The 27,904-nt window shown below is 33.1% G+C and overlaps 2 protein-coding genes across 2 annotated transcripts in view; both read right to left on the reverse strand.

The window, feature by feature from the left end:
- LOC116767189 (serine/threonine-protein kinase NLK) overlaps positions 1-12,012 on the reverse strand; it is a 58,895-nt gene extending 46,883 nt beyond the window's left edge. The window contains 1 exon segment of the mRNA XM_032657386.2: positions 11,444-12,012. Within this exon segment, the coding sequence (XP_032513277.1) occupies positions 11,444-11,640 (197 nt within the window). The 5' untranslated portion in view covers positions 11,641-12,012.
- An 857-nt stretch (positions 12,013-12,869) lies between these two features.
- On the reverse strand, positions 12,870-25,268 carry LOC116767271 (ubiquitin-protein ligase E3B). The gene is made up of 19 exons (XM_061527225.1): positions 24,845-25,268; positions 24,461-24,700; positions 23,770-24,022; positions 23,482-23,670; positions 23,188-23,379; positions 22,409-22,725; positions 21,867-21,991; positions 21,228-21,399; positions 20,864-20,982; positions 20,358-20,530; positions 19,476-19,556; positions 19,007-19,205; positions 18,530-18,693; positions 17,705-17,851; positions 17,273-17,388; positions 16,777-16,906; positions 16,238-16,402; positions 15,152-15,263; positions 12,870-14,498 (listed from the first exon to the last, which is right to left on the reverse strand). Exons 1-19 carry the CDS (start codon positions 25,003-25,005, stop codon positions 14,326-14,328), a joined length of 3,228 nt encoding a protein of 1,075 aa, XP_061383209.1. The 5' UTR covers positions 25,006-25,268; the 3' UTR covers positions 12,870-14,325.
- Between the last annotated feature and the right edge of the window lie 2,636 nt (positions 25,269-27,904).

Consider the following 27,904-nt stretch of genomic DNA (forward strand, 5'->3'; position numbering starts at 1 on the left):
TCAACTATCTCGTAGTTAAAATCATAACACAAAACAAATGATCCTGGGTACGGATATCACACTGAAATTCATGTAAATAATTAGTTTTGTTTTTAAAATCTTATTCATTTGTAAGGGAATAAAGATTAGTGCAACTAGATTAACGTATTAGGTCTGAGCACTGAAAAAGCTACCCAAAAAGCGAGAAATAGAATGACTTATACGTCCTTTTAAAGAAAAAAAAAACCAAAAGAGTAATTTGGAAAAACACATTACAGTTGAAAGGAGTAAGGTTTTGCGGCTGGTTTGATACATAAAACACAAAAAGCGTACGTAGAGCTTAATTTCCAGCTGCCTTCGGGTGCGCTGACCCCAGTCGCATCTGCCGCGCAACTTCTCTAACCTGGCTTCGTTTGAGCCGTTAAGCTGGCTATACACTTGCAGCTCAGTGTAGACTCTCAAATCTAAAGTAGGACAGGTAGATTTTACCGCTACTTTCTTCACGTTGCGTATTTTAATTAGGCTATCCAATGAAATAGACGTTTTATAAACATTTTCAAAATTATCATCAACGTAAAACAAAATCTTAAAAAACTTAATAAAATGCTTCATCATACTATTCACACAATATAAAATATAAAATTGTTTTTATGCTCTTAAGTAATTAAATTGGACAAAAAGGCTTGCACTATAATAAATGAAATATCACTTAGATTTTACTTTTTAAGTGGCACAGGAAAATAACACACGTTTTATATACTACATGTATATGTAAATTGGATTCACACATAGCCAAGGATACGGCTGGCTTGTAAACGCAATTTGTATGGGTTACGAAGATTTTCCATGCGCAAGAGTGTACGTTACATCAAGACCACATTGTGAGGGCAAGTTTCCTTTGTGAGTGTAACCCAACACTAACTTAGTAACTAGATAGAGACAGATCCGGATTTAACTGATCTTAGACGGTTACCATATTAGAGGGACCATAATAAGAGAACTTGTATACTTATGACTTTCATTATATCGAATTTTTTTATCAACTTTTATGCCGATTTTATTAGCTTCGGTAAAAATATTTTTCTTACGACTAATGGTTACTCTATAAAGAAAAATTGCTGATGTTTACTTATTTATTTATTTTTTAGGTTTATTACGTAGCTGTGAAACCATTCGGAATAACGACGGAAGGTCTATAGGAGATAATTAGAGGGCTGTCGGGCCGGTTGAGGGCGGTACCCACCGTAATTAATTAAACACCTGCTACGATAGAATAATCGCGTTACACAAAGAAACTAACTTCAAAGAGAAAAATAATATATCTCATATAAAGCCTAACATATGAGAACAGCAGGAAAATCGAAATCAAATTATATTAATTTATAAAATCGACATACGCATTTTTTGACAACACTTCCTTATACCGACACTCGTTCTTACCTGAAACAATAACAAACACATGTAAATAAAAAATCCATTAAATAAATAAATTTTAAAATAATATCCTTCATATCTTTTCATAGAATATTATTCAGTATGTTAGTTACATACAATTCAAAAGAGACTTCGTCGGAATCAATACTTTTAGGCATCTTAGCTGCAGTCTGCAATCTAGATAAATCGCAAAGGCGGTTAATTTGGAGTCGGGAGGCGGCACGAATGCAATCACGGTCGGGAAGCTCATTCCGACTGCATCTCCGGGCGATAGCGATAAATTAAGGTTTCTACACCCTCGTCGACATGACGAACTCATTTCGTAGCGTATAACTTATAGATGCTAGCACTCGCGAGAACATTTGCTTAGACCACGACAATATATTAATAAATAATCACTTAAGCATAGTAAGGTATAGTTAATACATACGTTACAGAAAGTGCTATCCTTGAAAGTAATTGGAACATTTACACCGAGGAAAATTCCGACTGAGCATGTAACTTGGGTAATTGCTTATATACTATATAACTGCTATATACATTCGAGAATCCCGTATCAGGCTGATAACAATGATTGACTTCCCTTTTCATATTTATATGTAAATAAGTTTCAGTTTATATAGAACATAAGAATATCCATAGTAAGTTATCCAACAAAGTATTGATGTTGGTAGATAAGAGTGTGGTCTTGCTATAAAAAAGTATTCTTATCGGTTCACTGAGCACGTGTTACAAAGTATAAGCTCATAACCAACTACATATAACAGCGTTCGGTTTAATAGTAAGCAGGCTTACAATTTAGAATGATGAGAATTTACAATTTATCATGGGATTATTCTTACTAGCACAAAAAAGTACAAACAAGTTACAATAAAATTAATCAGAAATTTTCACACAGCTTTGAATTACAAATAGAAACATGCATTCCACTATGTACTACATAACTTTATTTAAAAAAATTGATATATTTAGGAACCGCTTTTTTTGCTCGCAGTTGTAAAGACCAAGTGTCAAGCCAGAAGTAAGTATCTCGGCTAAGCCAGCATTTTAAAAGTGGCTACATAAGGTTCGCCTAGAATATTAAATTGGATTATTTACCACGTCACTGCGAAATTCAAGCCAAATTCGGCTAAGCACTTTGACGTCATTCGTATGGAAGTTAAAAAGAAGAAAGATTAAAAGGTAGAAACGTATTTACTTTATAGACATCTTATATTAACAATACAGTTTATAGAAAAGTGTATAAAAATATCTTTTCTATATTAATCACAATAAAACAATTTAAAATTACGTTATTGTTATATATATACACAAAGAGGAAGTGAAAAGTAAAGGCATTGGAGCAATATAAGAATGTTGTATTATCAATGTTTGTAGACTTAGCTCTTTTTAATTATATTAGTAAGTAGCTGCCGCACTGGTGCTGGGGCCTGGTCAATGATCTAATTTGGTTATGCGTGATGTCACGTTGTTGAGGTCGACGTCTTTTTTTTCCGTTCACTTCACCAGGTCATTTTAACCGTTAATTCACGGAATTTAAATAATAATAATACGATCTTTAGTAATAAAATTTTGGATTCTAACACAGTATAACATTGTGTGTTACGATTTGACCTTCTATACCAGACGAGTCCAATAACCGTAATGGTCAAGCCAAAGGAGTGCTTTTAAAATATCCTCCTCCTAATAACAATATCATATATGTATCTAATGGCATAATACACATACTGAATTTCCCGAGAAAAATAAAGAAGAAAGTATATCAACACAACACATTGCGTTACCAACCACACACGAAGTTTGTCCGATACAATCGTGTTGCGAGCGTTTTACTTAAGGAAAGTAACGATTTATGCAAAACATCGTATGAATTAAAAAATTATATAATTTTTTTTTAAATGTCTCGTTCCAAATCCAGACGACATTCGAGCATTTCAAAAGTACATCCCAAATATTCAAGTTCAAAGTTATATCAAATTGGCATTGGCCGTCAGCTATGTCACTTGGGTAAAATACTTGAGACTTTTAATGCCAAATAAATGTAACAAAGTGAAACTTTATACCTATAAATTATAATTTAGATTGTATGATTAAAAATCCTCATATTTCTACAAAAATATGATTATAAAATAAATGTTAACAAACAACAGACGTTTAACGAACAGCGACCGTACAAACCAGGATTACAATGCTATTTAACTTCATTCGGGCAGTTTAGTTAAAGTGGAATACTTACGTAATTACACAATGAAGAAAAACAGTTCCGCGCCGCGATCATAAATAAAAGAAACAAAAAATTCAGAAACAAAGGCGGCCATTTTTCAATTCAGATTTCCCTGTACATCACACTTTCTATTAACATTAAGGTTGTTTTACTAAATTATAGAAAAGCGTTTATGATACCCGGTTGTGACGTGTTTGAATGTATATGAAGATAATATTAGCACAATTTCGTATGTAGTGTATATGAATTATAAAAATTATACTATGTTAAGAGGGATAGAGACTAAGGAAAATCAATACGTAGAGTGAGGGGTCGGCTGATTATATGTCATGTGTGGAATATGTAGATATTGCGAACATATAACGCTGTTATATACGAAAAATATATTTAAATATTCATTCGGAACGTTTCAAAGGAAGTTTTCGGCTGAGCATTCGGTGTCGAGGGACGAGTTGCTGAACGTCCATCGAAATCGAATAGTCTACCTAAGCAGCACGTCTACCTGGCGTCGTTTATTTGACGCCGGACCCAAAGGTCAAGTTAGGTACCCTTACAAGCGGCACTCAAACGTTCATAAACTCGATTAGGAAGTGATTGATGGTTGGCGTAGGGCGATGGCTCTGGGACCGGCCGACCCTGCGTTACCAACAGGGGCGGGACGGCTGATCAATAGTTAGGGAATGGAAGAGGGGATATTTTGGGACTTTTTGTCTTCAATACATTTCAGACGGTGATGTTTCGTTTTTGTATTCGCTACATCACTCACCCCTACCCTCATGTACCTATAGCTAGTTACTCTTATGAATCGTATATGAAAACTAGAATTACAAAATTATAGCTCGGTACTGGTGGCACTGCAAATATATCATAGACCGGATCACGTGAGCTACTTCCCAAATAGGTCATTGCGGATATAAAACTAAATTTCTAACGAATATCTAAAATTGAACTTTTATACTGGCAGACGGTATGTTATGGCTGTTTTTAAATTACTTCCATAAATATTTGTATATAGTAATCTATATGGGATATTTGGACTTAATTTATAACTGACTTGGAATTATATTGCAAATAGCAGCAATGTTTACCTATTACGACCACAGTATGGACAGTCGTGGAGCTATTAATACGCCTCGATGAAGATCACATTACACAACCTTCCTACATTTTATTAGATAGATGACCTAAGGTCGGGTTATCATATGACAGATATGGGCTTAGTAACTTGAGCTCATTATTCCAGGGGCTGCGAGGATAATACCAGGATAACCTTACTGACATTATAGTACTTATAATAAAGCGTTGCTGTTCATTTGATTTCAAATATTTATTTATATAAATAAACATTACGATAAAACTAAAAATAAAGGTCTATATACATAAATAATACGTATTTTTATAAATTCATCTGGTTTTAGGTCTTTAGAACATGTGAGTAATCAAGTAAATGTATATATTCTATAAATTTTACACCTCCTTTTCGGACGTGGGTTATAAAAACAGTGATCAGAATTCCACCGGCTAAATAAAAGCTGTCAATTCTGACGAACGCTATTTCCATCGTAAGCGAAACGACATGCCCAATGTCAACGGCACGGAAACTATTTGACTGGGACGTCAAACTAAGCATAACACAGGGGTTTGCTTGTTTTATGGTTTATTAAAAATACAAACAATAATCAATTTTTTATTTTATTTTTTGCATAAAGTAACAAAAATATTCATAAATTTACTTGTAATGGATAAATATAATTTTACTAGCAATTTAAGAACAGCTGATAGCACATGAGAATAAAAAAATTGTGCTGACTGGTTTGATAGAGTTTAAGATTATACAAATTAAAAAAAAAACAGATGGACTGTCTGTAGTGTGTACATGGCATCCGATATTGAAGGATAAATATGCATTAAGTGTTCATCTAAGTATAAGTATATTTCTAAGAATTTAAGTATTATAAGAGAAAACGTACTTATAATACGAACCAATGCCGTCAAGTTCACATAAACCTAAAGCTAAGACCGGTAGTAATAGAAGAGACACTTAACTGCCTTTTCATATAAAAATCATCTGAAGGTATGTATCTTAATTTTATCGCACTAAAATTAAGTTCGTACATAAAGATACATAACTTAATGAAAAATATACAATTATAAAGATAATGTAAAAAATTCTTTGATACGAGGAGTATTAGAACCTATAACACCGCGTTGCAATTTCTGTGGCAAACAAGCTAGTACGTCACGACTGGAGGCGGTGGATTAAATATTAGAAGTATACTTACATATATATATAAAATGGACGGTGAAGCTGTCTATAAAGTTAACTTATAATGTCTTCTATATTCTATCTATTATACAAAATAACAAAGCTCTTCGAATTCCTGTCTCTATATCGACAAGCTTAAAAGTTAAAACGGAGAGAGATTTAAGAAATATTTATGATGTTTTACGAATATATGAGAGAATGTCATGTTTAAATCGTTAGAACTATTATTAATACCGACCGCAGGACCCCTAAAAGCCTTTCTTTTCTGTGAGTTAATTCCCTTCTATGATGCCAGCCTGGTGACCAACACAGGCCTTCCCTACTACCATTTCCTAAAAGTTATAGATTTTTTCCAATACTCCCATAAAATAGTACGATTAATATTTAATATATTATGCTTCAATAACTGATCTTTAATTTTCTTGTCGTTAAATTAAAATTTAGCCAATTTGAAGCTAGCACAATACAGTGAAAATTGTACTTAAGACAAACGTGACTTAGCCAACGTTTTAAATATTTATTTCAAGCTGAACACGTGCTCATGTCTAAAACATAAAAGTTTTTATCACATTCCAGTTTCTTAGCGAAATAATTATAAAGATATTTCTTTTTTTATTTTAGGCAATATTTTATTTGTTTTGGCGTCATAAAGAAATTAAAATCTTTAGGTTTGTACGAGTTTCGTCATAAGGGGGATGTAAAAATAATATATATAATGTCAAACTGGATGTACTTATAGTAAATAATTTAATATGTTAGATAGTTATTTTAATATGATAAGTAAAACATGAGCATCAATCTATGAAAATAAAAAAAAAAACATCCAAGACAAAGAAACAGCAATAAAAAAAAACTATGAAATTGCATCTATGAAATAAATAAAATAAAAAGCTCTTAAATCATAAAGTTATATAGCCACTTAATAATATATCTAGAATTATATAAAGAAATAATAAAAACTTTATGAAAATAACCTTAGAAAAAATCTCGGCAATAGAAAACGTCATCTCCGCAGAAAAAACTAACCGGCACCTCATAGTAACTAAGAATAGAAAAAAACTGATACAACTGAATCTTTCGTAGAGCAGAAGCCAATTGAAAGAAATGACAAAAATTCCTGATCAATGTTGAAATCCAACCAGAAATACCGTGGACTTCATTAAATATGTGTCTTAGATAACAGAATTAGGACGTTGAATTTGTACCTTCTGCTCATATCTTCTGTGATAAAAAAGATTTTTTTTTTTTCAATAATATACTAAGGACCTAAAACTTGAGAGACATTAAAATAAAATTAATATTTTTCCGGATTTAATACGCGAAAAATATTTGTTTTATTTTAATAAATACTAGCGAATATCTTAGACCTCATTAAAAGACATTACTCAATAATGACGAATTCAGACAAGTGACTTAATGAAATAAAAAAAAACTTTTTTTAAGTTATCCAAACGACTAACGTGTTATTTTAGACCGTATTGCTTGAAGATAAGATGCAAATTGTATTAAATTATGTCACGCCACGTAAGGTGGTTTCCATGACCTGATTGAATAAGCGCTGTGAGCTCTCCTTTTTTACGTTCTATTACTACTGATAAGCTGATAGCGTATATAGCACATATAACCTATTTCACTTTATAAACGAAAAGCTTAAAAAATTACTTAATTCTTCTCTAACAATTTCTAACATAAATAACATTAATCCAACATCCTTCAGCACAAAACCTTTAATTGTCTATTGAAATGAGATAATGCTTAATTAATCAATAAATGAAAAATAACAACCCTACGTGTATATATTAATATGATTTTTTTCATAAATCTATAATAATTAATTAATTTATATTCAGGAAACAGATAAAGTATGTACTGTCGAATATATGACAAAAGAAAGAATATTTTTCGTCCATAAAAATATACATGAGATAAATTTATATTGGCCCGACAAATCGTCCATGTACCCTAATAGATGAACAAGTGTTGTAATTAAAATGAATCCGGGTATTAATTGAAATATTTGACAAGGATATTTAAATTCGACATTTCACGGACTTTATAAAAAATTTACAACTTAATTAAAAAGTATTATACTGAGGGTATTTTTAAGTAAAAAACGAGGGTATTTGAAAATAAAATGATATGCTTATTTACTATTATTTAAGTTGAATCTTATTTTTGGCTAAACCGTTTGTCCATTCCTTATTTAGAGATCATTATTCGTCTCATTTGTATTTTAAGACAAATTATTTAGAATGGCAATGTAAATTCAAACACAGATACAATACAATATCTGTCGGCTACGGTGAAACCTTGTATTAAGTGATGTCGTGATTCTGAGAACGATTTCACGGCTTAACCGTGGTTTATTGTTCGGGATGTTTGCGTAGGTAGGTATAATATGCAGATCAGCAATCGAAACTCAGGTAATATATAGCACAGGTATGCCAGCAACAATGTGAAGCCTACGAAGATATCGCACTGTAAGACTCTTGGGAGAACCTTTGTAAAACCGAAATTTAACGAATCTTACGTTTCACCGATAGACAATTTACCTAATTTTGAGTAGGATTGCGTTTCATTCTAGACATTTTGTCCGTATAAAATGCTTATTCTTACATTTTAAGTTTTTCCAATTCCCTTAATAGTAAAACTAGTAAATTTAAATATAACAGTATTGCATATATGTAAGTGTTAGCCAGCTGTAAACGCTAACCCTACTCTTCAACACCTATAAAGCTAGGAGCATGGATTTTTCCGAAACAATTAGAGAAGACACGGGCGGAACCCGAGGCGAGGCCGCCACTCCCCGGTCCCGATCAATCAGGACGGACCGCACTCAATGTAATTAATTTATAGGAACGATCTAAAACTTTACAGCCAGATACGTGCGAAACTCTGACGATACCGAAGCGATATTGACTCAACACACGCAAATTCATCTCCAAAACTACTTATTCATACTCCAGCTACTTCCATCGTGACGAGGACCTCTGAATGTTAGCTGAATCTGAAGTTAAGTTAAGCGACAGGCATATCATTATATGCCACTCGAACGTGATCTTGTTACTGGCAGAAAGCAAGACAACGGTGGGAATGCAAACGAAATGAACTGCTGCACAAAAGGTCATACAACCACATACAAAATATAAAATAAGATCTTAGAATATATTAAAGTAACGGTACGAAAGAATATAATCTTGTAAATAAAAAAATCCTTATTTGCATTCTATGCGTGTAGATCTCCTTGGTCCGACCAGAATCAGGGTTGAGTTTTTAGGGCCACGACCCACGATCGACGCGATCTCGGAATAATCAAGCGTGCCTCCCCTCGTTGCGGTCGTTCACACACAATCGAAGCGCCTAACTTCGTGAGGGGCCTACCTACGCATGTCGAGTCCACACACAAAGCATCCACCCATACCTAACAACCCTCACAGGACGCACTACTTGTGCATAACACAGATAAGCCAAAATCGACCTTAACACTGACATACCTAAGAACAATTTTAACTATTACATTGCACACAGCCGTTGCATCCATTTCTATAACGGAAACTTGCTCCAGCGAATCAAAAACAAGACAAATGTGGAGCAATAAAGCGCAGAATCGGCCAGAGTCGGGTCGCTGTCGTAGGACGCGATGTGCATCCGATTGCAATGAGCATGAATATTGAAAATCACCCTTATGTCTTTTGACACTAAATCGAATACAGTTCGACGGGCTCACAAACAAACGCCACGTGTTTACAGAGGGCACTAGTTAGTGCAGATTAGAAATACTGAAGTTCCTAATTCCGCGCACATGTTTCAAACTTTAAACTTTTATATTCCGCGCCGTTATTTATATATTTATGAAGCGGCGGTAAAAGTTTTGCGGACACTGTACAGTTCGAAGATATAGATTAAAAACTGTAACAGGCCAGCAGGCTTTCTCTTCCGCGGTGGAGTTTCGTGTTTTTACCTTAATTAACGAGAACTACAACTGAATTTTTCACAATCTTTAATTACTTTCCATAATAATGGCATAATTAAATAACTAGATCTGTCGCAATTAATGAATTTATCAATGGCTTATTTACATACAAAAGTCAATCGATAAGAAGGATAGTTGGTTTCTAATTAGTTAACTATTGATATAAACAATCTGTGTATAAACATTTGTAAGACAAAGAAGTTACAAGACATAAATCCTTCACAACCTCGTTTCATTACAATTGTTTAATGTTCTATAGGTAAGCCATACTATTATTACTATAATTTTCTAAGCTATTTCCGACGTGGCGGACCCCAGAAGTGGTCACCAACTCCAGCTTATATTTTGGATGTCGCATTCGAATACCGATCTCAACAAAGATCGAATCGCGTAAAGCCATTACAGCTGTTTCGATAAGTAGGAGTGCGGAAGCCCTAATCAAAATGGTTCGTTTTCTTTCCTTTATAATTCCAATAGTCCCTAGGGCTACCAAACACCTGGACCCTTAAAACAGATGTATACAACCAAAAATAAAACCGAGCATAATTTCATTTTCAGTATAACCATTTCTGATTAACAGAGAAATAAAATTTTAGGGATGATTAAAATTTCAATTTGTTTCCTCTGACTGTCATACAATTGCTGCAGTACAGTTGACATAATTCTAAATTGACATCAAAGAGTTTGACAAGTTTATTGTCATCTGGAACTAGATTTTTACACCGTCTTTTGATATCCCCTATGTAAAATGACCAATTTAAATTGGACTACAGATTAAAAAATATATGGAGTCTATGTATAAATGAATATTTTTCGTTTTGGAATACCAGTTTAAATACAAATAACAAATAAATATATAAAATTTTTTTTGCAGCCCCACAATGAATTTTATTTATATGGGTGCAATGCTAATAAGCAATTGTGTTTGAATGCCTGGTCGTGCTATGCATATTGCATTGTGACAACTGACAATGGCCACTGTTATTCCTGTGGGTCATAACCATAAGCGACATTTCTCATGTTATATAACAATAAAGAAATTGATTGATTTTCATATATTCTCTTCATATACAAAATTATTTTTTTAAATACAAACTTTTAACTTTTTTTTGACATCAGACAGATGACTAGAGCATGGTGTGGCGGGACCTGAATTTTTTTATTATACATAACTTTGAACATACAGTTATACTAAGAAATCAAGAATAAGAATATTCATAAAAATACTAATGTCAAACTTGTTTTACTCAAAATTTATGTGATAATTGTAAAGTTTTTGGCAAATTTATTATATAGTTATATTTAATATATAGTTCATTTATTTGATCTCAAATAATAAAGACCTCACCGAAAGGAAGCAAGTTTTGCAACAGTTAAGCCTAACTTTAAAACTAATATTGAATTTACTTAATATAGAGGAATAATTCTTGGGCCAAGGGATGATATAAATATTTATCAGACCACCTTTTCAGGTTTACATTTGTGTTACCTATTGTTTTACAGATTGAGGACAAAAAATAAAGAAATGTTATGTTATAGAAGAAGTGTTTCACCGAGCATGACTCACCATACTACTCCGAAGGCGCCGTAGCCTATAGGGCGATCGGGCTGCACGTCTGTGGGTATGGCCGGCGTCTGGTAGTAGGGCGCCGCCGCCGCCAGGATGGCGCCCTGCGGCGCGCTCTGCGTACCGCCCTGCATCAGCGACATGGACACACTCATGGAGACGCGAGAGTGCCGCGCGGGGCCGCTTACAGCCGCCATCCACCCGCTGTACGGCGAGCCGTCACCGCGGACTCATCACACGTCCCACGCACTGCGCCCCCAGCTCTGATCACCAGACCGCTCCAGCTTGACACGCGACGCTAGCACTTCTTACTTCTTCATTATTCATGCTCGAACGACTATGCGGGAATCACTCAATGCACTACACGGTAAAACGGGACACCTGTCAAATACACCCGTTAATTGCACGTTATACTAGATCGTTTTCTAAGGCCTGCAGCGTGGAGGTAGTTAGGTTATAAGTTTAAAGTGTTTCAGGACAAAGGATGGACCGTAATAAATTATTATTATTCTCGAGTCTAACTCGACCGTCCGCACGCTTTGAAAATCGAGCGAGACTGGCTCGTCTCGGTTCGGTAGGGGGAGGAAGCGGTGAGAGAATGAGATAGGAAATAACAATGGCGACGACGCAAAGAACAGCTGCTCGGCTTGATGTTGGCTTTGGCTTGCTTCGCATGCCTTGTGTTCAACTCAATACGTAGAATTCTGCGCCACCCATTTTTTTCTAAACATTATATCCCTCCTTCTATTTAAAATGAATAATAAATAAAGATAAATTTGAAGAATGTTTATTATTATATTGCAGTAAACGCTAGTTGAGTAGCAGCGAAACTAACAACATTTAAAATTAAAACTTTATATCAAACTTTACTTCACATAAACACTACCCTGAAAAATGTGCAGACGATACAATATAATTCTTAAATACTCTTTTTCTAAACTATTAAAAAGTTATTGAACTTTTGTTCCAAAAACGTACAACACGATTGCGTTTGAAAATAGTTTCGTGTCTTTAATCATTTCAAACGCAAAATCCTTCAGATAACCGTAAATTTAAATTAATAACCACCATATTTGTAAAACTCCTCTTAAATATAAACTTACTGGTGTTTATTGCTTAAAATAAGGAAAAACACTATGAATGTTCGTATATTTCGGTTTCTTAAAAATACTAAATTATAGATGAAAAATTGTTTTCCATTTTCGAAATAACTTTCAGATGATATGTATTTGATAAACTTTACCAACTGTGACAATAGCCGAGGTAAGAAAATGTTTTAGGTCTTAGTCATTATACTCATTTCATTTAAAAACTTAAAGCCAACTTGATTTTATCAACTATCGTCACGAAACGGAATTAATTTTTTCAATTAAAACTTTTAGCTCAATAATATTATTTTAATAGGTGTCGATAAATAAAATAGCCGTTTATAAATACGAATTATTTTATCACAGAGAATCACATTGTGTTATACAACATATTTACGTGGCTAGTACAAAATATATCTTACAATGTTCTAAATATGTATAGATTAATAAACACTTAAGATACAAGTGAAAATGGGAACACCACTACAAAACACCTCCCCCCACGTCTATATACAGTACATTACAGATCAGGAAATAAATTTAACTAAAAATAACAACAAAACGTAAACTTTACTACAATAATAAACATTTCTCAAAAAAAAAAAAATTAATATATATTTTTACAATGTCGAGTGAATTAAATAATTCGTATCGATTGAGACAAGTTTTACCAAAATTAAAGAAAAAAAACACACTAAAATGACGTATAATTCTCCTCCCTGTACAGTGAGAGACATCTTTTCGATACATTTACTAATGATTCCCTGTTTTTCTTTTAATATGAAACTAACTTTATCTCGAAACCGATATAATCAGTTGAAGACACGACACAGGGTCCATGCGCATTGTTGAAGCTCTATAAAACTATTACACAATACATTCATATATACATATAACATGAGTCATTAAAAACTTTACGATTTTTGCAATTACACAGCGAAATGTGCTAATATGTAGCTGACAACACCAAAGGCCCACTAGACACACACACACATATATATATATGTGTGTGTGTGTATAAGATATATAGAAAATTGTTAACAACTGATATCATTTCAAAGGTGACCGACCGTTTATTATAAGAATAATTTATTTTTCACACACAATATCAGCTTTAGATAACATTTTATTTTCTATATACCTATTTATTTTGGGACTGGAAATGTGACAGCTTTGAATTTTATACTAGCGTTTGGTAAATGATACATTGTTTACAAAGCGACATACATTATATATAGAGATATTAAAAATTATGTATAGTGCGTACATCACATACTGGCCATTAAATAAATTAAAAAATATATATTATTAAGACTAACATCGAGTTCACGGATTCACTTTCATTGAATATGGTAAATGACAGTCCAAATTTAACTATTCAATTTATATACATACATAAATTCTGATCTTACTTTTACTTTATATTATTCATCTTAATCAATGTTATATATTTTTTTTCAAGTATATATAAAAATATTGTGTAGAAAAACAGATGCATGTATTATGACTTACAAACACATCGTGAACAGAAAAACTAAAAATACAAGTAAAATTTTAAAACAGTACAATTACAAGTTCCTTTTAAAATATATACACAAGACTAACCGTGATGTGTTTGTCTCAAGTCCCCGAGAACATTTGGAGCTTTTAAAAATATGTTTTGGCATAAAATGAAGATCTTCGTTGAAAACTTAAAATTGTTACAAGTTCAGCGCCATCTATGTTACATTTGTGGCGACTATACTTCATGTTTTTATTTTACATAAATTCGTGCATTTGCATCTTTTTAATATTTTAAGATAGTTCGAAACCTGTGTTACAATTAACCGCGTACCGCAGTTTATCTCGCAGTGTACTTCTCTTTTGGTAGTTCGGTAGTTTAAGTAGATTGAAACACGTCGACGACGTCGGTAGTCTGTTCAGGGGGTCCTTCTTCCTTATTGTGAAGAAGCCTCGTATAACGCTCCCTGAAATTAAAATACAACACAGATTATGATCACTTATATATTGAAATGGCCAATAATAATTTATTATAATGAGAAATTTCCAACAAATTAATGGAAATTTTATTTTATTTAAACGAAGGAAAAGGAGATATTTTATCGGCAATATTTTTAAATACACAAATAAAGACAATATAACAATAAAATTAAATAAATTGCTTTAAGAAAGCTGTACTAGTTGTTATGAACCTATGTTATATACTGCTTAGTGTGAGTCGAGAATAGCTCAATACACATCTTGAATGACTTCAACAAAATAGCTTATATATTATTCACTTCATCATCACCAGCCTATTGGAGCTCACTGCTGAGTATAGGCCTCTTCTCACATGGAGAAGGTTAGAGCATTAATCACAACGCTCGCTCAAGACGAGTTGGCGATTTCAAACTAACAATTTGAAATTATAAGTCCAGGTTTCCTTTGATGTTTTCCTTCACCGTCTATCAGTTATGTCTAAATACTGTTAAAAAGTCACATTGGTACTTGCCTGGTTTCGAACCTGCGCCCTCATGTATGAGAGGCGGATCTCTAACCTCTCGGCCACCACGACGTCTACTATATAATTCTCTTACAATAGAATATTATTAATTTATGAATAAAATAGTGTGACAGTCACCAATAGTATCCCCCGTGTCCTCGTCGTCACCGACCTCGACGCAGCGGATAGAAAACGGCGGCTTCAGATGAGCGAAGCCCAACACTGGGGGCTTGGAGCATGACGTCACGAACTATAAACAAATACACATATATATGTATATCATATACATTATGAGATCTTAGACTGGCGAGTATTTATTTAAATGAAACTAATATTTTCCGATTACTACGCGTTTGTTACAATTTAAACTACATACACCCGATTTTTCGGTTACTTTGCAGCAACCGTTATCACGGGCGGACGAGATGTGATGAGATTCTCGGAGTAACCGAAACGTCGGGAGGATGTAGTCTTTACAATAATAAAGCAATGGGTAGTAATCGGAAAACATTAGTCACATTTAAATCATATACATTATAAACCGATGATATATTAAGAAATTATCTTATTGGCTATGGCTATTGTTAAATACTAGTTTTTGGTAGTGACTTCGTTTGGACTAAGAGAATATAGTCTGTTGAAACAGTGGATGTGTTGACTGACCGACGGGGCGTATACCGTCTGTGCCGTAACTGAATAAAATATGAAAAAAAATATTATGCAATTTTAAATAAGTTGTGAAGCCAATATATCACAGCCCTGCCGTGATACTATTACGGGAGACAATTTATTTATCAAACTTGGAAACGGCTCGTGTTCAGTTTGACGATGGAACTCATGATAAGGGTCAGTTATAACGCGACATAGAATACACGTGTAACAATCTGCTTGTACTGTTTAGCAATCGGTTTTAAAATGTTGAGTCGGCTGTACGGCGGACAGTGATCGGCTGGAGGTTTTGTATAGCTTATATTTCTCAGCCGTAATATTTTTAATTGACGCTGTTCTTCTTAAACAAATGAGTGACTTTAATAGGCTATGACGCGAATGTTAACCGGAAGTCAATAGTGCTCTTTATTATTTTTATAACACCTCGTCTGCGCGTGATCACGGTTGCTGCAAAATAACCTAAACGTCAGGAATATGTAGTTTTTAAGTAATAAAATACGCGTAGTAATCGCGAAAGTCTCAGATCTCTTTAGCTTCTAACATTTTATTCAGTACCTTAAGGAACATTGCTCGTTCGTTCTCTGTGAAGTCTCTCTGCAGCACGTCCCACAGCCAACACACGACGCGGTGCGAGTCGTGGAAGCCGCCGTAGTACTGCGTGTGCCGCCGCAGGTCGCGCAGGTCCAAGGGCACGTTGTCGCCGCTGATGAGGCGCTGCAGCTGTAACACGCGGACAGACGCGCGCGGGTGAAAGATAGCGTCAATAGAATACAGATAAAAAATAAACACCGATTGAGATTTAATGAACAGAATAATTAAATCGGCGCGCCCTCACACAATGTGTTACAACACACGGAGCCCTTTCAGGTTATCATTCACAAATCTACTCACGTAACATTAAAAGCTGAAAGCACTGCGTATTTCGTAATGATGCGACTTTGTTATAACAGTAATGATTGTTGACGCTGTACTAGACACACACACACACACACACGCACACGCACAGACGCTTGCACGCACGCACACTAATACACTCCTATACTCACACACACACACATGTATATATAAACATAATATACTGTTTATTAAGTTACCTCCGGGGTAGAGAACAGCGAGAGCCACTCCGGGTTAATGATCGTCCTAAAGCCCACAATGAAAGCGTTGGTCTGATCCTTTATCTGCGTGTGCATCCTGAAGTGAGCCATCAGGTGTATGTAGTTTATTCTGTAACAAAGTAAATTATAATGTTCAATGAATGTTCCGTTTCTATGTAGATAAGGCTCGTGCGAAATATTGTGCTACTAGTTATTAATGGAATAAATATTTCATTCACTTCTAGCCTCATGTCTGTTCTATTAGGATTTCGGTGAGTGCTTTTATTTGTTATAAAGGTGTTGTATTTTGATAAATTAGTAAAATTTCAGATATAAATCTATTTAAAAAAGAATTACAATAATTATTACTCAATATATATATATATATATATATATATATGGAGTTATAATAAAAAAAAAACATTCTCCATATATCTAATACAGCAAGCTGATGCGGGGTGATCAGGAAGGCTACTTGTGGAGTCGGTTAACTCACTTGTTCTCATTAGTAACCGGTATACACTTCCCTCCTGGCACCAGTTCGTGAGTCACGATCTCCCCTAGCCTCTCTTCGTCCACAGAAAACGTTAGTTCCAAGGACGATATGTCACCCTGAAACACAGTCATTGTAACACTTATAAGGATATATACATACAGTATGATATACAAGAAATAGTATTAATGTCACAAATTAATTTAAACAGGAAAATCAAAATAGTTATATGGATTTAAATTAACAAAATAGATTATTTCTAATAATTCAGAGATAATTGATAAAAAAAATTTAATAAAATGAAATAAAATTCAAAATTATCGTCTACAGTTTTTAAGTCTTCCGTTCAGATGAAAATTTTTCCATCTCAACAGATCTTTTAATACACCTGGACAGATGATTCTAGGTCTATACTAAACATGAAGAAATAAACACCTGGAAATGTTTTATATATGTGAGGCTTCTGTACAGGTCTTTGTCAAGCGATGGCAGCTCATCGATCCAGCTGTACAGAGCTTGAGTCGTCTGACCTAAAACCTGGCTCAGGAAGAACGAAGCGAACGGCACATCCACCACTATACCCTGATGATTAATAGGAAATTTAAAATTTACATGAATTTATCGATTTTAACAAGGACATTCTTCGAAGGCAACCCTAGCAGACTCGTTTCAAATTTGGTTAGGCAGAGAAAGGAACTTGGACAGTGGAGGTGAGCATTTAACGCGCGTTAGTTAGGTTCCCCTTAAACCTACACCTGGGTCGCTAGTCCCAGGAATTGTTGAAGCTCCTCTCCCTGCAACGATGGACCCGGCACCCGCACGGCGAACCCATGGAGTACTGAGACTTTTGTGTCTAATATTTAGTGTTATGTGAGAACTTTAACTCTTGTGTTTGGAATATTCAGTTTTTTGTCTTTTCGTTGTATGTAAATTCATTTATATACAAGATCGGTCTTATAATGTGATAAGCGAACCGAATCTGTAGTGACTGCGGGTGGAACTAGCTTCCATCAGTTCGCATTATAATTCAACTTTAGATATAACAATCGAGTTCATATAACAGAGCATGTATTTATTGTAATGGAACTAATATTTTCGGATGAGCACGCGTTTTTTTATTATTTTTTAAATTCTCATCTCTCATAAAAACTAAGGGTGTATGTAGTTTAAAATTTTAATAAACGCGTTGTAATCCGAAAATATAATATCCATGTATATGAATGCTCGCTAGAGTCTAAGACCTCATTAAGTATCAATAACCTCATAGACGGCTTTCCCCAACATCCTGCCAATGAACTCGAACAGTTGCAGGTGGTTTTCTTGTAAGCATGACGTCGGTGAGGGATAGAGACGCTCCTCGCTCGTCACGCGGAACAGATTCAATGACGGATCAAATACACGCTTTATGGTCTCCTCGAGGAACTCTGCAATATTATATGGAATGTTTCATAGCAATTATTATATAGAACTACATGCAATTTTAAATAATTTGAAGTTAAACCGACCTAGACTTTTAAAGTGTTTATTTTAGTCGTAACTGAACATGTTATGGTCCTAACCAAAAATGTTCTAGAAAAGTATAATAAGCAAAATGATTTTTAGTTCGCAACAATGCCAAATAAATACCAATAATTCCTTGCTAGTGTGATAGAAGTTGGAAGCTATGATGGTTACAAACGAGAAGGCGATATAACGAATCATCACAATAACGGGTGTCAATATATTCTTGTCGCACACCTTTAAAGACGCCATCTTGGTCTATGCCGGCCTCGTCCAGCCCCTGCTCGTTGATGAACCTCACCCTGACCACAGCTCTCAGAGCTCGGCTGGGCAGAGCTGCCAGCTGTCTATATCCGTCCTCAACGAGACGCGTCCGACGGACCGTGACCAGCGTAGATCGACCTCCGCACGCACGCTCCGTCAGACCTAGCACCACCTGGGAATTATTGAAATTTGAGCCAGGCCCGACAGCTCAGTTAGCGAACTGAATTGATAACCAATTTCTGGTAGAACAAGGTTCGAACTATGTCTTCTCGAAGAATTTTTTAGTCCATTTTTTTTTTCACTTTATTCTGTATGGAAATATCAAATGACATATAATAATTATTTTTCTTTAAGTCATAAAACATTTAAATAAAACTATACTAATGATAGGACTCATTAAGACTTCCTGTCATATTAAGTTATAATGCTAGAAGTATGGCACCTTCTCATCAGCAACGGCTCTCCTAAACAGCCGGACTCGTTCACCGTGAGCTATCATATGCGGCGTTTTTTGTACCAGGACCTGACAACATCATTAAAATATATAAACAGTGATCAAGACGGCGAGCAGCCAGTCTCCGCATGCAGTGGAAAAAAATATCTAAATAATCATTCTATAATATTATATTTCTAAGATAACCACGGGAGACTGTTTATGCCTGTATACGATGTTGTATTATCCAAAATATATTTTTAATATTGAAAATAAACAATTTTTTGTATTTTTTAACATTAATTATTTCTATGATGATTAAAAATGTGTTTCTTATATAGAAGCTACAGTGAAGCATGCTATATTCCCTGCACGATACTGAATTCTGCACAATATGAAGAGAAACTTAAAATAGATGTATCTATCTAATAGATCTACTACGCTAGACAATTGGGTTTTTCCATGATTTTTCAATCCATTAAATAGTTACGTTTCATGGTTTTCATTTTTTTTTATTTAAGATTTTTTATTTTTATTTTATCATAAACATTTAAACAATTTAACAATAAAAAAAAATTAACCAACAGGTAGCTCCTTCTAGCGTATGTGACGTCATTGTGCATATTCCATTCAAATTTGTTCGCGCCGATCCTCTCACTGAATGTTTTTATAAACACTCCCATAATATGCACAGTGACGTCACACCTGACGTTTCACATCACGTGATGTTTGTATCGTATCGGACCACTTTTATTTATTTAACAATTATTTGTAAAAATTAAATTTCAATCTTACTTATGTATTTTATGCGCATCAAATAATTTATAAACTGAACTTTATTCGCAAATTCATTTTCATGCGAATGCCCAATTCTATGCAAATTTCTATGACCTGTTGAGGTTTCTTCCCCTTCTCCAAGTCAGCCATGAAGTGCGTGTCCCTAATCTCCTTGACCAGCCAGTGGTGGGGCGGAGCGTACGGTCGGCGACAGTCGCGTCTATACAGCGCCAGTAATAATGTATGGAGCGACGTAAAAACCTCGTTGTTCTGGATAGTTTTGAGATCTGCAACATATATATTTAATTATTTAATATAATTTTAGATGTCATTTTTTTTGCTGTCTCTAGTTGTCTCAGTCGACGTATCCTTATATCGGTTGTCTTTGTTTGTGCTCAAGAAGTGCTTGTTAGTTTAAATTGATGTGGTATTAATATATAATGTTAACAAAAATTTATATATCTTTGCGTTGTTATAAACTAGAGCTGTTTTTGTATGTTACTTTATATTTAAATATAATTATAAATAATATTCGGGGAACAAATTTAATGATCTCATATAATAATTGACTAAACAGTTATTTAAACATTTCCCGATGATAACAAGTGATACATGCTCACCAAACAACTGGCCCGTGATCGACTTGTATATGAACATGTTCAGGAATTGCGACATGTTCACGAAGTCCTGCAGCTTAAACGGATCTTGCTTCTCATACATTTCCAGGTCGTCTAAAATTCTGAAATTAATTACAAACACACATTATAATATACGGATTTATTACATAAAAATATTAATGTTTTCAGGCATATATAAAAAAAATACATCAAAATGCTAATTTATATGTAAAAAAATAATAATATAGGTAGGAAATTTATATTTAATACAAATTATTTATAAAAATATTCACCTTGTTATAGCAAAATATGTAAATATATTGTTATTAGTTTTATATCAGTATCATGGGCTTATTAACCAACTTACGTCACATAGTGCGTCATACAATCAGCGAATAGGACGAGCATTTGGAACTCCGGTGCTGTGGCCTTGGTGTTGAGGGTCAGGAGGTCGATGAAGGCCTTTAAACCGCAGTTCGGACCCAGAGTGCACAGGAACAGCCACAGGGAGTACAGGATCTCGTCCTGGTTGCAAAGACCTGGAAAATATTGTATTATATTATTGGAAAGTACTTTATAACTAATGATGTCTAAGACTTTCGCGAGTATTCATTTAAATCAAACTAATATTTTCGGATTCACTACGCGATACAATTCTCATCTCGTCCGCCCGTGATCACGGTTGCTGCAAAGTAACCGAAACGTCGGGTGTATGTAGTTTAAAATAATAATAAACTTTACTTTTAAACTATAAGGTTTTATGAATATTTCTGTATAGTCTGTGATCACAGGCGCAGAAGATAACTTTCTAAATGAATAGTATACTTTGATATCATAGTTGTGTTTTGGAAACCGTTTATCTAATAGAGATCAGAACTTCCAGTAGGTACAGTCATTGAACCGAAATGAATTAAAAAACAGTAATAAAAAAAAATCATGATTAGTTAAAAAAAAACGCAAAAAAAATCCCAAAACTGCTCAGTGGAACTTCAAATAAGCGTCTCACCAGTCAAAATATCCAATTTAACTTGAGTCATTGTATGAAGAGCCGTGTGGTACATAGAGCATATGAGAGCAATTTTAGTGCAATCCGGAGATCCCAGCTTCCTGAAGTTTTTATTCGAATTAGATCTGGAAAATAGAGAAAATAAAAACATAATTACAAATATCTCTCAACCAACAATCTTTGGAAAATGACATGTCATACTTAGAAAATATTATAACAGATATTTAACGTTTTCTCTATACTAGCAGATGTTTGTATTACTTTAGAATCCTCTTAAAATGTTTATAGAATCAGTGGACAGTTTAAGTCTGTACAATTTATATAACACATTCAGCATACCCGAGTGTGTGTCTTGACATTACACAATATATTAATTTGAATTTTATTAATTGTATTAAGTAGTGCTCCTTAGTTGCTTAAAATAAGATGGAAAGATTACCTATACTTATCACTATATCTACTATGAAAAATTTTTGAAGGGTAGTTTTGACCAGTTTCAGCTCTAAGTAATGTTCATTTGTAATACTACAAGGTATATATACCTGTTAGTCCTAGCCTCAATCGCCCTCCTTATAAACGATGCGGGGTTGCTCTGTAACGGTGTGGATGGATTCGAAGGTCCAGCCTCATCCGACACACCGGCCTCCAACATCTCCTTCAACGGGACCCCAAGTAACTTCTTCAACATTGGTACGCCCCATAACAATGACAACTGTGTCCTTAAATTCCCCATAGCGAGAGGTAAATACATATCAAAACTCTGTGAAAACCAGCCCAGTATGGGATGCCATTTACTGAGATTGCTCTTCTTGCAGACGACGTATTGCTGACAGCTATCTAGAAAACGTGACACTACCAACTGTGAAAGAAAACATTTCTATTAGTGTATACTAACTATATATTTTTATTTATTTTTAACAATGAGCCCAAATCAATGTACTTCCTAGTATAGGCATGTATATATATATATTCATTAATATAATTTTAATAAAATTAAAACATTTAGATAATCTTTTCATTTATTTGTCTAGAAACATGGAGATCCAGTGGTGTAGTTACTAATGTCATTGAACCTTCTTATTTCTATGTAATGGACTGATTATAACAATTAATTCAATATACTAACTACCACATGTTAGAAAATATTACACTCCAAAAGGCACATAAGGTAACTTATTATTTTTTTTTTTTATTCTTAGAAAAAGACACATGTATACATTGGACAAATGCCTTTGATTTTTTAATATTAAAAGGATTCCTTAAATTTTTATAGACATAGGAGCTCTTAAATGACAAAGCGACTATTAAAAAATATTCTTACCACAAAAGTTGGATAGTATGTTGAAGGCTGAGCGTAATCCCTCTCTGTATAGGCCAGCTGTGTCAAGTTGGCCAACAAACACAAAGCATAGTTCCCCTCCAATGTATTAAATACAATTCTCATGTTCTGATCTGCGCTTAGAAACTCAATGCACTTGTCAAACATAGAATGTGTTCGGAATGCTGCCATAGACTAAAAAATACTTTTATTTAGATAGTATTTCTGGTGAATTGTCAAACAAAAATTTATATGAAAAATAAAGAATATTCATATGAATATTATATATATACAAACCTCAGGTGATATCTGTTGCATGTGAAAAACCAGTGTAGGTACAGATAGTATTTGAATTATATACATAGTGAGTAGCTTTTCTGAGAACTGAGCAGATACTAATGGTCGTAAGGCCAATGTCACTATTGCTGTCAGAGCTATATTTTTTAGGGCCACCTTTTCCCTGCAGAGTCCACGAAGAAGTAATGACTGTAAAATTCGATCATAAATTAGTACCATTGTACATTATTATTGGACAATATTCTATATTTAAATTTATTCTCAAAAAAACAAATATTAATTGTATACCTTAAGTGTTAAATAATATCCTCTGTGAAACAATGAACCCATAACATTAGCACACAACTGTGTCATCCCTCCTCGAAGTTTCTCAAAGTTTTTTAGCCTCGTCAAAGCCCAAGTATTTGTAGCTGTGAATGCTAGCAATGTGTGAAGGTGTATCAAAATGCTTTGCATGTCCAGAGGTGATTCTGGTTTCAGTTCCTCAAGATATTGACAGCATTTGTATAACAAATCCTTTATGTGAGCTATCCAACGAAAACTGAAATATCAGTGAACAGGTTGTTTTAATTAAAATTTTCATTCTCTATACAGAAAAATAAATACTGTTTTGAAGCAATAATATTAAAAACTAAAAATATATTACAAGAATTCTCATTATAAATTCTAAAATTAATTAGAACCAAAAGTTGTAACAAAACAGTAACAAGTTGTAAAAAACAAAAAAATGTAGGAACAATAATTCACTTTACATTACAGACAGTAATTGAAAGTTGATAATGAAATAAGAAGTTAGAGTAAACAAACAATAAATTGTTATATATATGACAATTCTTAGCTTATATATATATATGTATCCAAAACCTAAAGCCAATTATTTTTCAAAATATATATATTTATATCCATACTTTTTATTAGAAATTTTCCTATATAACTGAGAAACAAAAATGAACTAGTCATATTTTTTTTAAATAATTACCTGTACTCTTTATTGAGAAAAACGCCAACATATGATATCTTGACTGATTCGGAGTGTAGGCTTTGAACGATATATTTGCATAGCTTTTCAAACCTCTTCTTATCCCTCTGTTGTTTAAAAACAAGAAAAAGGCGACAAGCTAATCTAAATACATCCAAAGCCTGGATCAACTCTGGTTGCTGGGGTTCATCTTGGGAACCCTGGCTTGCGTATTCGGGCAATAGCTGATCAAAATCGTATCTAAAACAAGGAGTCATACTTATATCAATAAATTTTGTCTAACTAGACTATTTGACGTCAATAACAATTTCAATGATGATGCAGTAAAGTCACTGATCTGCCATTATTATGTGTTACTGTAAGATAATAAAACTTAATACTTACAGAATAATTTTATTAAATCTTTGTTTAGCGAGCCAACCACGTATCATAGACTGAATTTTAATTGCTGACTGTTCCCGTTTCTTTTCAAGTGCACGTTCTTCCCTTGCAGCCTTTGTTTGTTCCAAAAACGAATCTTTACTGGTTATGGTCTTAGAAAACATTTTCGCTAAGTCTCATGTATGGCACGCAAAATATAATTTTGTTTTCCTTTTTCTAAAGCTGTCACGATATAAAGGCATCCCAATACATGTTAGGAATATTACAATTATCTAAGTACGGGAACCATTTTTGCCGGGAAAATTGTTTAATATACTTCTGGAATGAAAAAACTACTGTTTAGCTATTTCATATCGTGAAATAATTCATTTATGTTCACTTTTTGATATCAGTTTTGACAAAATTAGAAATTTAAGTTCTAATTTGACATATCATATTTAATAACATAACATCTAGTTCTTGCCATTGTAAAAAAAATCCAAACTGATTACAGATTAAATTGCAATTGAAGAAATTGTCTTTTCTCTTTGAAGATAAAATATTTTTTTACAATACCAGTAATATTATTTAAATATCTGCATTATTGGAATTATGGTTCTAGAAATATGCAAGATTCTTCTTGACTTTTAAATATTTTTTATGAATAGTTAACAATTACAGCTCAACATTTAAGAAAATAATAAGCTGAATTAAAACCTAAAATTCAATAAAAAGTTCAATAGGATTCAAACTTCAAGCTCACGAACATTTTTGAAGTAGTATTGCATAAAATCCATTATTGTCTTACTTGGAATGTTTGGTTTTTAAATATTTTCGGATTGGTACTGCCATCTATACATTTCAATCAAGAAAAGCTCGTCGCCGCTTTTAACTTAGTTGTATAAAATTAACTTGTAAAGATGTCGCTACCTATGTCAAATTTATATAGTTATAAAAAAAAGTTCTTTTCTTTAAAAATAAATAATTTTAATTAGAATTATTTTTAGACGGATCAATTTATACTTTTAATTTTATAATTTTTTTTTTAACAAATAAAAAAAAAAACCAAATGCTAATTCTACATTCACAATATTTATATTCTGTTGAATTTACTTTGTTGTAAAAAATATAAAATTAATATTAGTAGGTATTCTAATTTTCATCATATCCATATTTAAATAAATATAAAGGGAGATATAAATTTTTAGTTTTAAGGACTTTTTATTAATTAATATATGTTTTTGATTGTGTACCTACGATATTTTTAACGTAAACATTAAAATACTTATGTAATATTAATCAACGTTTCCTATAAATTTATCTTTTAGGAATGAAATAGCTTAAATACGCCCGGTTAAATATATTTAAAGCGTTGGCTGATATTTTTGTCTCACTGAATTTTTATAACTAAAATTAAATATTGAAAAGGTACGGAATAATATTGGGTATGAAATGTAAAATATAACTTTTTATAAGGATAAATTTAATAAAAATGTTATTTGAATATTTTCATACAAGACAAAAGAAATTCTTGTAATAATTAGAATATAAATGGTTATGATCGCAAAAAAAAACACAAACAGAGAATTTGTTGGTCAGAAAGTATAAAAAATGCTATAAAGATTACAGAGTATACATCCAGTGAATTTATTAAGAAGCGGTTATTTAATTATTGCACACAGAACATATTATGTACGTACTATTACAAAACTGTGCTAACCATAATGGTATTTAAAGTGACAAATTTCTCAGTTTTTTCTGTGTTTATAGAAGAATTAATTTTAAATTATTCTAAGAGATAACGGATATTTAACTTTAATATAATACTTGTATTATTTATAGTAATGAGGTAAAAGCTGAGTAAAATTTATCTGTCTGGCCGAAAGAAGTGAAAGGCTAACGGATTTTCGATTACTTGTAGTTATGAGCCCTAACTCCCAGTAATTTTAATAAGCTTTAACCCATTCTTAATTGAAAGGAGATGGAATATAAAGGGAAGTAGTCATAATATTTTATGATTATGACGTAAAGTCTCACATTGGTTATTATAGTGTACGCGAAATCTGCGCTAGCCTTAGAACACGGAAGAAATATTAATATGAATTTACAATTAAAGTGAATTTCGAAGATATAAAAGCCGGAAATGAAGTCTACATAAATGTAAATTTTTGATAGAATGAAATATATACATATATATATATATATATATATATATATATATATATATATATATATGAATTATTATATGTTCATATATTGTTAACATATAAAAATATATCACTGGAATATAATTTTATCTGTAACTTTTTCATTTAAAGCTGCTTCTTTGAGGGGTAGAATACGTTCCATAAATATGCATCGAATACAGAAACCGACAATATTGAATGGGAATTTATGTACAAACATAGGTAATAAAAATCAAAACAGCACATTATGGTTAGAAAAATTAAAGCGCCATCTCGTAGAATTTTCGGGTACTTTTATATAACTTACGAAGCTGCGATACAAAGTTACGTAAAAATTTGACAGTCTGTTGAGTGTTGTGTGTATCACTCTTGTCCACCTCTTCAAGCGTGATACACACAGCATTATTCCATTATGAGTCTCAAACATGACGCTCTAAATAAAAGTATTTTAAAAACATTAATTAATATTTTTAAATTTAACCGTCTATTAAGCTCCGACGGGTCTGCGATGTGAAGCTGTCTTATATGAATATTATACGTAGGTATATTAAAACATTATTTTGCAATAAAGTCAGAATTGGAAAACATTATTTGCGTGATAAATGCGGACCATCGGAAATTATTAAAATTTGAAGCCGAAATTTAAAAAACCATGCATGCATTAACACATGTTTGAAATTTTTAAATTTTAAAACTACAACTACGTTATTGAGATAATAATCATTCCACAACAACTGTGTTTGATTTTTGAGATGCCGTTTTGCTTATATTCATTTTTTTTTAAATTATATGTCATCTATACGTACATTTGTTCTACGACTCCCACACATTTTATTAAAGATATAAGCTGTGATTCTCGTTATTTAATTAGTGTACAACCGGATTAAGGTTTTCTACT

The sequence above is a fragment of the Danaus plexippus genome, assembly GCF_018135715.1.
Source record: "Danaus plexippus chromosome 9 unlocalized genomic scaffold, MEX_DaPlex mxdp_24, whole genome shotgun sequence".
Classification (NCBI taxonomy): Eukaryota; Metazoa; Arthropoda; class Insecta; order Lepidoptera; family Nymphalidae; genus Danaus; species Danaus plexippus.

Coding starts and splice junctions, on each gene's coding strand:
- LOC116767271 (XM_061527225.1), bottom strand. CDS start 25,005: ATGTTTTCTAAGACCATAACCAGTAAAGATTCGTTTTTGGAACAAACA. Junction 23,380..23,481: donor TGCAACAGATATCACCTGAG/GTTTGTATATAT, acceptor AGTATTTTTTAG/TCTATGGCAGCATTCCGAAC. Junction 18,694..19,006: donor CCAAGATGGCGTCTTTAAAG/GTGTGCGACAAG, acceptor ATAATATTGCAG/AGTTCCTCGAGGAGACCATA.